This window comes from Epinephelus lanceolatus, chromosome 2 (genome assembly GCF_041903045.1).
Source record: "Epinephelus lanceolatus isolate andai-2023 chromosome 2, ASM4190304v1, whole genome shotgun sequence".
Classification (NCBI taxonomy): domain Eukaryota; kingdom Metazoa; phylum Chordata; class Actinopteri; order Perciformes; family Serranidae; genus Epinephelus; species Epinephelus lanceolatus.
In genome coordinates this window covers 8,000,594-8,013,919 of record NC_135735.1, presented here as the reverse complement: position 1 = coordinate 8,013,919, position 13,326 = coordinate 8,000,594, and the positions used below count along the sequence as shown (strand labels likewise).

The 13,326-nt window shown below is 41.3% G+C and overlaps 1 protein-coding gene across 1 annotated transcript in view; it reads left to right on the top strand.

Annotated features, from left to right (window-relative positions):
- kcnq1.1 (potassium voltage-gated channel, KQT-like subfamily, member 1.1) overlaps nucleotides 1-13,326 on the top strand; it is a 76,074-nt gene that overhangs the window by 24,799 nt on the left and 37,949 nt on the right. Inside the window, exons 3-5 of the mRNA XM_033618045.2 lie at nucleotides 1,460-1,586; nucleotides 2,058-2,136; nucleotides 4,806-4,902. Of these exons, the coding sequence (XP_033473936.2) occupies nucleotides 1,460-1,586; nucleotides 2,058-2,136; nucleotides 4,806-4,902 (303 nt within the window). The remainder of the gene's footprint in view (nucleotides 1-1,459; nucleotides 1,587-2,057; nucleotides 2,137-4,805; nucleotides 4,903-13,326) is intronic.

The following is a 13,326-nucleotide window of genomic DNA, read 5'->3' as shown; positions in this document are numbered from 1 at the left end:
AAATCACTAACTGACAATCCATACAAAACCTGAAGTGTAAAAATGACATGCTTTCATGGGGGTTATGCGTGCGATTATTCCCTGTCGTCACTGTGAGGTTGCCAGACAATGAGCAGAGACTCCAGGAAGTTATGGCGCCAGGCCTTGAAATAGTCTGGCACAAAACACATTGTTAAACCACCACAGCGTGCCGTGTTTTTTTTTTTACATTACAGGTTTTGTACGGATTAAACAAATGAGATATGACTAAATTAGTGAGCTTTAGAGATGCTGGTAGGCAGATTTTGCTGCTGTTGGATGGAGCCAGGCTAATTGTGTTCCCCTGTCTACAGATATGAAAGTGGTGTGTATGTTGTCTAATTCTTAGTGGGAGAGCAAATTAGTGCATTTCCTAATATTTTTAATGTCGGGATAAAGTAAAATCTTATAAACACTTCCCTCCCTCCCTCCTTGAAGGGAAAGACAGCCCAAGCAGGACTGGAGCCATCCTTATCATAACTCCCCTACTATAAGGCTGCTTTCAGACCTAGAGTTGTCTTGCTTTGGTCTGAATCAGGGACTCATTTTGTTACAAAGTTGTATAACTGCCTAGAGTTGGTTCATGTTCTCACGGCAGCATTTACAAGAGGACCAGATCAAATGCCTTGTGTGAGAAAGCTGCTCTTGATTGGTGAGAATTTCCATGTGGGAAAAATCCAGGAAGTAAAGCAAACGTTGAAGAAGAGTACACTTGCAAGATAAATGTGACACTTTCTAATGTCACAATGGAGGGACAACTACGCAGGTTGATTTTAGCGCTGCTCATCGTGGCTGTTCTTTGCTAGATGAGAGGCTTTCTCTGCACAGCGGCTTGTTGTTCGTTTTAGGGAATGGGTGTGCTTTGTGCTACTTGGTTAGCTCCTAACCAGAGTCTGACGCTTGGCAGTGGTTATCTTGTTCTTCTGCTGACGGTGTGTGCTTTGTGGTACTTGCTAACAAAAGTCCGTTGCCGTGCAGCAGATTGTTCTTTGACTTTTGCTTTACTCAGACTTTTTCCCTTTAAGACAATGAAATTAACAAAAATTAATACTACGAAACTATTTGTTAAGGTTACAGAATCAGTTTTTTCCATCTCTCAGGTTTAGCAGCTGTAATAAAGAATGAATCAATGGTGTGGTACAAATTACACAGTGACGAATGGTGCGGCTGCTGATTGAGAATCAATAATCCTTAATGAATTACCGTGACAGGTTTGTGTGAGAAGCTGCACTTAACAAAAAAAAGAGGAAGTTGTTAGAATAGTTGTGCAACCCATCACATCTATAATTTAACAGTATCTGTTTTAAAGCATACTTTTCTGTGTGAGCTGCTGTTCAGGTGTTGTTGCACTGAATCACCTGCAGCATCTGATGTTATGTTTTTTTCCCCACATGTCCTTCTCCCTCATTTGTCTGCTCCGTTTTCCTCATTTCTCTGACAGGAGATCGTCCTTGTGGTGTTCTTCGGTGTGGAATATTTTGTCCGCCTCTGGTCAGCAGGCTGCCGCAGTAAATATGTTGGCATCTGTGGCCGACTACGCTTTGCCAGGAAGCCAATATCTATTATAGGTGGGAACACAACCCCCATACACACGCGTATCTCTACACATGCACACAAACAGACATATCACTTGCCACCCACACACAGCATTTAAACAATATCTGTAATATATCCTGAGCTTCATCCCAGAATGAGATATCGCAGACAAATTCAGCATGAAATTAAAACTGTCAGTTTCAAATGCTTTTTCTGCCTTCAGGTTTTTATTCTCAAAATTGGCACCTCCAGGTGATTTTTTAAATATGCAGCAATGCATATTAACGTTAATATTATTTGTAACCTGTCTCACCTCAATCGATTTATACAATCATTTTGTAATGGAAACCAGTGATAATTTCTTAATAGTGCACTTTCTTCTTTGGCTTTCCCAAACCTCATATGGAGGACATTGCTTTCTCCTGTTAAGCTGCACATCCTCATACTGAACATGTTCTTGTGCCATATTTATACTTAAAGCCTCTCTTTCTCTATCAATACAGATCTGATTGTAGTTGTTGCCTCAATAGTTGTGCTATCAGTGGGCTCCAAAGGTCAAGTCTTTGCCACCTCTGCTGTAAGGTAAGAGACAGTGTATGTGAAGGAGGAAACAATATAGTCTAAAGTATGTGGGCATCTTGTGTAATCCTGGTTTAGCGGCTGGTGAAGGAAAATTGAACACTAGAGCATATGATGTCGTTTGAGATAATAATGTACTTCTAACTTTGCAGCAGCAGTTTGGGGAAGGACAGTACGGTGGCCAACAAGGGCAAACATGCCACAATGGCACAAAACAATTCCATTAAGAGGAAATAAACTAGCAAGGACCATGGGCTCTAGTTTTGCAGACCGGGTTGCCAACTGGGTGTGGCCAGGCGGATTTTGCAAGTTTGGCACACCGCGTGCGCTGACGCAGCTGCTCCTCTTTCCCACCTCCGTCCCTCCTACCTGCGCAAGTCGGAAAGAGGGAGGAGAGAAGGCGTGGAGTGGGTTTTACACACATCACACCAATCAAATGAGCCCCTCTCCTCACCCTTAAGTGCGCCACGCGAAGGCGTAATGAGAGTTTACTCACTTCGCCATGGCAGAAGAGAGCAGCAGCGTCAGACGGCCAAACTTCTCCCAGGAGGAAACTGATGTTTTGGTCCGGGAGGTCCAAGCTCGCAGTGTCTGAATATACAGAACTGCGAGCAGACCTCCACGGGCTGATGATGCAAAGGTAGCCTGGGAGGAGGTCACCACAATTGTAAATCAATGTTGCGTTTCTCTCGTGCGCGCTCTCTCTCTTTCTCTCTCGCAGTCTCACTCTGTTTCTTTTCTTTTGACTTTTCTAAGATGACAGATGCTGAATATATACTCCCTATCTGATGCTGTGGCTGTTTGTGGTTGGCTGAGAGGGATGTGAACTCATTAGTTTGCAGCTGTGCTAATCAAATCAGGTTTGGTTTCCATTACGTGTGCCAAATGTGCCAAACAGTGCCAATCCCCTTTGATCTGACATCAGATGTGACGGGACAGTCGATACAGAGATACATTTATGTGCTGATTGCAGATAGTTGCATTGAATAGTGGTTTTTTGGGTATTTATTGCATTGTTAATGTGCCTGATATTCTGGAAACCTGCCTGTGAGGTTTTGGTGACGTGTACGCACTGTCCGCCGGTCAGCCAAACTTCGGCTTACATCGGCTGCGCTCCGCCTGCGCTGACAGTAGACCTGGTTTCAGCTGGCGAGCTTTTAGCGCACCTTTGGCGAAGCCTTTTGGCACGAAACTGTCACTGCGCCAAGCTGGATCTGTCGACACCTCCCCCGGCTGCGCCGCCACACCCATCTCAGCGCACCTCAGTCTGCCAAACTACCAAACTGAGCGCGCCTCGGGTTGCGCTGCTCGAAACTAGCTCTGCGCTGGGACTCTAGAGCCCAACGCCACAACAATATTTCGTTTAAATGTTTAAGTGTAATTCAGGAGGTGTTAGTTGTTGAGGACTGGTGAATTGATGTAAGTGAGGGTGGAGGTTGGAGGAGGGATGTCTTCTGTTAGGTTGATCTGGGAGGATGTACTGGAGATTGGGCAGAGGGAGACACAGTTTGAGGGCTCCGTGTCAGGCTATCTGAGCTGATGATGGTACCTAGAATGAGACATGGGAGACGTATGCACCAGATTAAGAAAAGATGAAGGAAGATGGGAAGACAGGATGAAGGAATGTCGGTAGAGGTAGGGAGGATGATGGATGAAGGAAAGGGAAAGGGAGGGTGGGTTGAGAAGTCTGAGACAAACACAGCAAGATGGATTGACCAGGTATGAGTAGGCTTGGCAGGTAATCAGAGGTGTGGTTGACACGTGGCCCTGCTCCTGAACCAAAGGTAACTTCATGTGCTGCAGTCTCAGAAACAATGCCAATTCAAAAAGTAACGTAAAAATTCCAAAAACAAACACGAAAACAGAAAATGATAAAATATAGGAACAATATAAAGTCAGAGAACACAAACCCCAGAAACAAATGCAACAGAAAAATACATCACAATCAAAGCTCTGCAGGCCTGTAGAGGGGGATATGTAAATCCGTTGCTCTTTTCTAATATTGTCAAAGACTAAGGTCAAATGTAAAAAGATATGTACCTTTTTATGTGGACTCTTTACTACACTTTTCTTCTCCTTCAAAAGCAAACTCTCGTCTGCTTTCTTTCTCTCCAGAAGTGCAAAATCAAGCTGTTCTACTTAGCACTCCCCCTTTAAAAGACAACCTCTGTTGTGTTTCCATTTTTCTGTTGCATTTCCTTCAGGGGTTTGTGTGTTTTTGAATTGTTTCTGAGGCTGTAGCTCGTTTCTCCCAAAGGAAAAGTTGTGGGTCATTATAGCACATTTTCTCTTGTTGGCCACCGTAGGGAAGCCCCTGCCTTATTTCAGCACGACACTACCCCACTGCGCAAAGCCAGGTCCCATAAAGAAATGTTTTTCCCTCTTTGGTGTGAGAGGGCTTGCCTGACCTGCACAGGCCCCGACCTCAACCTTATCTAACACCTCTGGGAGGAAGTGGCCAACTGTGACCTCACTAATGGAGCACATCCTGCAGGCTCCATGTAAAGAGTTTTCCCAGAAGAGTAAAGATTATTACAAGAGCAGATAAATGGTCATGGTTTTTAAGCCACATATAGGAATAATATTTGGGTGTCTACATGCTTTGGTCCTTACTTAAACTATATGCATTTGGTCTGAATATCAGCATTTGAAAACTTTTTGTTATTCTCCAGAGGGATTCGCTTCCTGCAGATCCTGCGAATGCTCCACGTGGATCGACAGGGAGGAACCTGGCGTCTTCTCGGCTCTGTCGTCTTCATCCATCGGCAGGTACCCAATCACAACCCTGTCTCTTAGAAACTATATTTGTATATCACGAAATTGCTTTCATAATTATGTTGTGGTGACAACGTAATTGCTGCCTGGATTATGTTTAGAGACAAGGTTTCTTTGAGTAGATAACACTCCTGTCTGTGGTTACATTTACGCAACAAAAGTACTCTGGTTAAGGCTCGGGAAAGATCATGATTTCAGTGATAATAGAAATAAAAGGCTGTATGGATGGTGTGTTACACGATTGCCTATTTCTACAGAAAAAAAACAAGATATGTTGTTAGCGAACATTTCGCTGATATGTTCAGTATCAACATTTTCACGTCTTGCTGCATATGTTAATTAGCAACATTTCCTCATCACGTTAATAGAAAAAGTAACTTGCTCTGCTCTTTGTGGTTTGAAATTAGTTGTATATAAATATAATTTGTAGAAGACAGGGCTGTTTTGAGATCACATCACATTTTCAATTCCAGAGCCGTGGGGCTTCTGATTGTTATTAGTAAGCTGGAGGCTTTCTGTCAGGGGATTTATTGCCTCTTCTCGTCATGTATTTTTTTTCACTACTACATGGTGCAGAGCTTCCAGGTGGGAATGCATATTATAGCCAAATGAATATTCAGCAGGGCTGGAAGAAAAGAGCCACTGTGCTGTAGGTTATGGCCATAAGCTCTTCTCCTGTTGATGACTGTAACCCCTCCAGAGTGTCATTCAGCTGAGAGACAGAGATGGCTGTGATTATCCCCACTGGTTACTACCGTTGTCTTTGAGGTGTGCGTGAGAACACACAGTGACGAAGGTGTGCAGAGTGTCAGGGATGTTGCTCATCCACTACCACATGCTGTGCTTTGGTGTATTGGCTTTGGCTGATGACCATATTGCTTCTTGCTGAGGCCCATCGTTAACAGCCATTGACCTCAGCTGGGAAGAAAGAGTGTGTTGGTACTGGCAGATACTGGGGCCCTTTTCTGTGCAGATTCCCAACAGCTACACTGGATGTCACGCTGCATGAAATAGCAGCTATAGAGGGCACTTATGAGTGAGGATGTCAAATAAAAGTGTGACCTTTTTTTGCCATTACCAGGAAAGACACTGATTGATCGCGATAGCTCATTAAGCTGTTGTTATGAACTGTTTTCCTGCAAATGCATGACATCTCTAGCCTGACATCATCAGACTAAATCATGTTAGTCTTGAACCTCTCAGTTCATTTTCAATTTCCAATAAGTGTTTTCTGCGGCAGTAGATCAAAATGCCTCTGGACCTACGACCAATCAGAGCAGCAAAACATGTGTGAAGGAGAAATGTAAAAGATAGATAGAAAGCTTTATTGTCATTGTATATTAAATATAATCACATTACAGGTGCCATTCCATTAGCATTAAAAAAAAGCAAAAGCAAATGATAAAATAAATAAAAACAATAATAGACAGTGGTTAACAATATCGCACAGTGTAGATACTGCACATGATAATTGTTTGTTTAGTGTTCTTACAGCCCAGGGAAAGAAACTGTTTGTCTGAAGGTGCGGGAAATGTAATCAGACTACAACGTGCAGAAATATCCTGTGATAGGGTCGCCTCAAAATATATGTGAAAGTGTGTTCCCTTTTTTGCTATCTGAATTTGAAAATAGTACTTCAACAGAAAGTTCCCTCTGTGTTGTTTTGGAAAACACCTCAGCAGTGCTCCTGTTTACTAAGCTAGGTTTTTGCTGTGGTGTTCAGCAACACAAGGATGAATGTATTTCATGTCAAGTACAAAGGCTGCACAAGTTGTCAGTCATCGTCTGTAACAAGCCCTTTATTAGATAAATGGTTGTGATTGGCCCAACGGGGCCAAGTTGGGTAAAAATCTGTCTAAAAGGCAGGGGGCAGGCGCATCTGCTCGAGCAAACAAAACATGAGCTCACAGATTCATCTGGTTCCCAGGCTGTAACATCCCACAAGCAATCACCGTGTACAATAAAACAGATGGTGCATTCTTTATTAAATGAATAAAAGATGCAAATGGGTGAAAGATATATCAAATAAATTCAGATAAAGACAGTAACGGTTACTTTTATTTCACAGCTATCTTATTACACATCTTGCGCTACTGAACCCACCATTAAAAAACAGTGTAGGGAATGTGTGGCAAAGGTATGGGCCATCAGTTCCCAGCCTTTAAAGCAGGTGAAAACAAAGTGATGTTTGCTTGTGACCGCCTTGATGGGTTAAGGCCTTGGGAATGTGTGTTCCCTTCTTAGAGTGCTTCATTTAAAGTACTTTATAGAGCCCTAAAGAGGTGAAATCATCTAAAATTTCAGGGGAAACTGGCAAAAAATGAAAGAAAATTAGAAGAAATTATAGCTGCTGCGCAGCAATGGTCGGGGCCGGGCAATTTTAGGCAAATTTAGGCAATTCTGAGCAACACACACACTAAAACAAAGCATATCACAACTTAGAAGTTACATCATATAATTATGGCATGCCCTTCAAATTGTGGATGAGTGGCTGAAGTGATCAGACTCATAATATACAAAGGAAAGAAAAAACTCAAGAACAAGAAAGTAAGAATAACATTAACTGCTAGCAATTATGAACAAACTGGCCTGATCTAGCTTAACCTTAGTAGTCTCTAATCCACATAGCATGATGCCTGAACACAGGACTTTCACATTAGAATGTCTGTTCTGCCTTAGCTGAGGCTTGAACTCACAACTTCTGAGACTGAGGTCTGTCTTCTGTCTCACTGAGCTAATTGGCAAGTCACAGTTCATGTTCAAAGCAAATTTCAAAGTGAAAGTTCCAAAGCTGTAGCACATATGGTTGATTTGTTATGAAGTTTTGAAATTTAGAGGCTTGCTGTAGCGCCACCATCAGGACTATTGTCTTGTGTTTCCAGTTGAGGACATCTGGCATGGGACTGGACCTTTATGAAAAGTTTGGGTAGATTTCTCATATGGAAATGTTGCACGAGTTGAGGCTTGAACTCACAGTCTTCAACACCAAGAACCATCCTCTATCTCACTGAGCTAATTGGCAAACAGAAATCTCACATGTAGCGTTACAAATTGACTAAGCCAGTCACCTGTGTGCAAGACAGCATCTGTTAGTGTGTAAAGGCAGATTTCAAACAGCTGTCAAAAATTCAGTTATTAAGACAAAAATCTGAAAATACACAAATTGCATTTAGACAGCATGGAGATGTTGGTAATTTGTTTGTAACAATGATTTATTGGCTCCATAAGTGAAAAACTGATGTTTACAAATGCCATTTTTGCATTGACTCCAATTGTTCGCATGAGAGCGAAATTCAAAATGCTGTCAAAAATTCAGTTTTTGAGATAAAATTCTGATATTTTCCAAACATCATCTACCATGACTCCAAAATTTTGTCATTTTTTTAATGAACATTGAAAATGTATTTAGCAAGAATTTGCAAGTATATGTTTACAGTACCGTCTACAGTCAAACATTTTGATGCACTGTAGGCTCAATTTTTGATAAATCAAAAATCTGTGTGGATCGTTTGTGTAGGACAGACTGAAGATGCTCTGTAGCAAGTTTGGTGTCAATTGAGCAAAAATTGTGTGAGGAGACAGGTTTAATAAGTTTTACAGTTTTTGAAAAAAACAGTGATGGACTTCATAATTTGCAATAGGTTTAAATGTACAAAAGTTTCTTCAGTATTGGGGCTACATTTTAGTGAAAGTTGCAAATCTGTAGCACATATGGTTGATTTGTTGTGAATTTTCAAAATTTTGAACTTTAGAGGCTTGCTGTAGCGCCACCATCAGGACTATTGGCCTGTTTTTGCAGCTGAGGCAATCTGGCATGGGACTGGACCTTTGTGCAAAGTTTTGTGATTTTTCACGCATGGGAAGTATGATTTCCTCGGGCTTTTCCTCCCCTGGCAGCTTAGGCTGCCCGGCCCCTAATTAACAAAATCTGTGTAGCGGAGTATTACTCCATGAATTCATCTTCTGAACCCCTCATATTAAATACTCTGCCTTGGAAACCTGCAGTTTAGACTATTTAAAGTAGCAAGATGGAATTAAAATTCATATTATGTTTCCTCCATTACCCTACACCTACATTTACCATGCATAAAGGGTAGTAGAGAATAACAAGTCAGCACTGGAGTGGACTATTTTAGGGTTTAAGTTCAGACTAGCTGGTTTTGGGATAGGCCTTACAGCAATATTATGCAAAAAATATATTTTGTTACTTGCCGCCCCTAGAGTTTCAGAGTGGTACACAACTGTTATGTAAAGATTGCAGCATAGGCTGTAACCTTATTACTGTCAACCCTATCCCATGGAGTTTTATAGACAGCTGTACCAACACATTCTCACTCTGACCTCGTCACATATCGACATTTGGTCATGGACTTTCCACTTCGAGATATGACTGGGATTGTTGGTTGGGACACCGTGTCAAGTTCAGCCTGTTACATGCATTGTCTTTTTTCAAAATATACTTCGGTTTTCACAGAGAATGCACAGTTTACATACAGTCTTTTTCAAAATAAAAGCACTTTGTCGCTATATGTGTTTTGGAGACTGGCCATGTATCATGCCAACATGAAACAACAGCTTTTTCGTCACCGTCTGAAGCTAGAAGTCACTGCCCAAGTGCTGGAATTTGGAACCAGCAAATATGATGTCAGAAGCCAGAAAATACATACAAACGTTTTCAGCACATGTACTCAGTTTGCTACATGTTTGAATGTGAATTTTGGCATCCTGCAAAACTCCGTGAGACAGAGATGACACATGATGCTATTCCAGCCTAAGTCAGAATCTTTCATGGCTGACATTGGCAGGGTTGTGCACTCTGCTGTCAGATTGTCATTGTTTTTTCATTAGCTGTGAGGCCCATCACCACACCTAACGACAGGACAGTAACGTTATAAACTGTTTGCAGCCCTGCATTATTTTACTCTTGCCCGGCCTCTTGCTCAGTCACTGTCTTTTACTCTTATTTGCTTCCACTGTGAACATCCTCTTCAGTCTCTATGCCTCACACTGAGAGTACCTTTTTAAAAATCTTTATTTGAAGTTGTCAGCGTACATAGTATCAGGAGAAAACCTCAGACACATACAGATGAAGCACTGAGAAAACAAAACGGAAAGCACTGCCAAACAGCCGAGCTGTAAATCGTTACGCTTTGGTGATCTGACCTGTTTGCCAAAGTTACACAGCGCAGGAACAGGCGTTCGGGCGGAGGCGGCATTCCTCCTATTATAAGTCAGTGTACCATCACAGTGATGTTGAGGCTGATATTTAAAGGTAAAAAAAATTGCATAATTTGCTTTGATATGATTGATACAAATTTACAAATGGAGGCAGAGGGGAGATGATGAGTGTGTAAAGGCCAGAACAAGACTGACCTTCAGATAGGCCTGGTTATAATTAGTGTAATTAGCTTTAAAGGTATCTGAGAGAGCTTTTTATTATTATTATCATTATTACTATTATTATCAGACTGTTTCCAGGACACGGCGGCACTATGGGTCCATTTGGCTACTTTGTTTTTATCTTAACACTTATCTCAGTCTATATTTACATATTTATTTACTTTTAATATTTCAATACTTTTATGGTGTGTTGTATTGTGTGCTTTCTTTTATTGTTTTTTTTTTATTTGTACAGGGACCTGAGCACCGAATTTCACTCCTAATGTATACATGTTCTGGAATGACAATAAATTATCATTATTCTTTGTTCCTTTTTCCACTTCGGACTGCTTTTTGCCTAAAGTAATGATATGTTACAGCCCCACATCCCCCGAAGAGTCCACAAGGAAAATTTAGTGTGCTATTATACAAGCAGCAATACAGTAGAGGTCAAATTGCCTTAAACCAGCTGGATGCGACTGTGCAGCGCCTCCAATGTTTGTTCCTTGGTGATTTCCTGACTGTCGCGGTTAAGTCAACACGAGACCTGAATATTTTTTTTAGCCGTTCTCTCGCCTCGACACATACGAAACTGTAGCCCTTCTGTGTTAACAGCTGGAGTTTTGAAAGTCAGTGGAGTTTCAGTCACTTCAATCAGCATCCATTCTTGGTGTTATTACACCATTTAAATACACACTGAGAAGCATTCTAGTGCTCATGGCTTGGAAACACAATTTGCACAGTTGCTCCACGTTTGCTCGCTGGCAGATTGGAAGCACATGTTTTCTGAATGTGTTTGCCAGGTCACAGCAGCTACTAAACCTCTGGTAGTGACTCAGGGAAGATGTACCTGAATGCTTCACAAGCTGTTATTTCCAAGAAGCACGCACCTCTGAGTTGCAAGCAGAGATGTTAGTTGAGAGTGTTACAGGCTCTCATGTTTACTGCCAAAGGTTTGATGCCCAGAAATGTACCAAACATTCAGGAAAAAAAGTGTAGGCATATGAAGAAATACAGACGCAGATGCTGAGTACCAAAGGAGCATAAGCACTGTTTATGTAGGGTAATATAAGGGTAGGTTTGGTTATTTCAAGGGAGGCAAACAGCCATCTCCCGGGTCGTTTTCTCAATAATCTGCTGCTGCTCCTCCGCGGCGCTCTGAAAAATCTGGGAGTGACACTTTTGGGCCGAGACACAAATAAAAATTTCACTTGTCAGGAATTCAGTTGGATTCAGTGCAGTGAGTGCACTCCGAGTGGTTAAACACAGCTTGAATTACGTAGTAGGTGAGTGCACATTCACTTAAAGAGCTCTTTCAAAAAGCAGTAGTCCAATTACAGTCAGACAGGATAAGAGCCAGGCCCAATTAGACCTCCTGAGCAAATCACAGACAGCTCCTTATTGGATCTGCAATGAGATGCCTCATAGTTATTTTAAATACACCGGGAGAGAGCAGCTGTCTGGGTTTCAAACTCATTTCTAATGATTTAGTGCCTGAATTCAATCAACACCCTTCTATTGATTGGTTATTGTTACTGAATATATTTTAAGTTAAAACTCAGTTGCACTTTTGCCCCCAGCATACAGCATTATGGTACAGGTACTTTTATGTCTCTATGCCAGAGACAGCTAGAAGCATTATGATTTTCAGGTTGTCCTCTGCATGGGCGAAGAATTTGGTAGTGATGGTAGGGATGTTCTTAGTAATATTCAGAGACTACTGAATTGTCCTCACCAATTATTTTGATCAAAATTTGAAATATAATCACAACTGTCAATCAGTGTCCAGGCAATGGTACATGAATGTTTAACAGATCTTGTTCTCTACTTGTTTTCCAAGTTAAAGGGTTTTTTTTTTTTTGGAGAGTTTTTCCTTATCTGCTGTGAAGGTCCAAGGGCAGAGGCATGTAATATGCTGTAAAGCCCTCCGAGGCAAATTGTTATCCGTGATATTGGGCTTTATAAAAAAAACTGAATTGAACTGAACTGAATTGAAATTGAATACTACGAGTCACGCTCCCTAACCCAGTGTCACTATACTAGGATTGGCTTTGCAGTTTCTTGCTAACCAAGGTTATAGTTAATTTAAAACATTTCAGTTTGCCAAAATAAAAATAAAATCTAGACTTTAGAAAAAATGAAAACTAACCGAACAATATTGTAAACTTGCAAAATGTTAAAATAAAATACAACCTTTGTCAATTTGGTCGAATTTGTCAACACAACAAGCATGAGGAGGGTGTTGTGTTCAAGTTCATTGAGACTGGGACATCATGACTGTGAGTCAGTTGCCTTCAGTGCTGTGTTTGTGCTGTAATAGCTTTTCTAAACTTTTTAAATTTTGTCCCTGACAAATGCCCCCTATATTACATTAAAAAACTACAACTAAACTACTGCTGAAAATTGTCAGGAATCAGTTCAGGAGGGACCCAAATGCAGAGCAGCAGGCAGGTTTGAGGTTTAACAAAAAGCAAGCTTTAATACCGCTGATAAAAAACATCCAGAACAGGCAGGTAACAGAAAGTCTAAACTGAAAACTAACCAGGATAATATGATGAACTCAGGTTAAAACCAAACAGAACACAAGACACCAGGCAGGAAACAGAGCAGGGAACAACACCAAGAACATTGGGGTGAGCACATGAATAACACAGGACAAACTTACAAGGAACAAAATGAAACACACAGAAGACTAATCACAAGAACGAGACACAGTTGGAGCAGGAGGACACTGGCAAAAGGCGGGAAATGGAGACAGGCTTACAACAAGGGTGTGGTGGGGAACACTAGGGTGGAGCAAACAAGACTGATGCAGAACAGGTGTGATGGGAAGGACTAACGAGACTGGTGTGACAACAAACAGGCGGGAAAACACACAAAGACAGGAAGTAAAATCAGACATGACACATGAGGAGAGAATCTACAAAATAAAACAGGAAGCAGATTAAACATGAATGAATAACATGAAACAAGGAACACAAATAGAAAACTCTAAAACAAAGTCCATAGGATAGCAGAATATAAAACAAAAACCCTGGA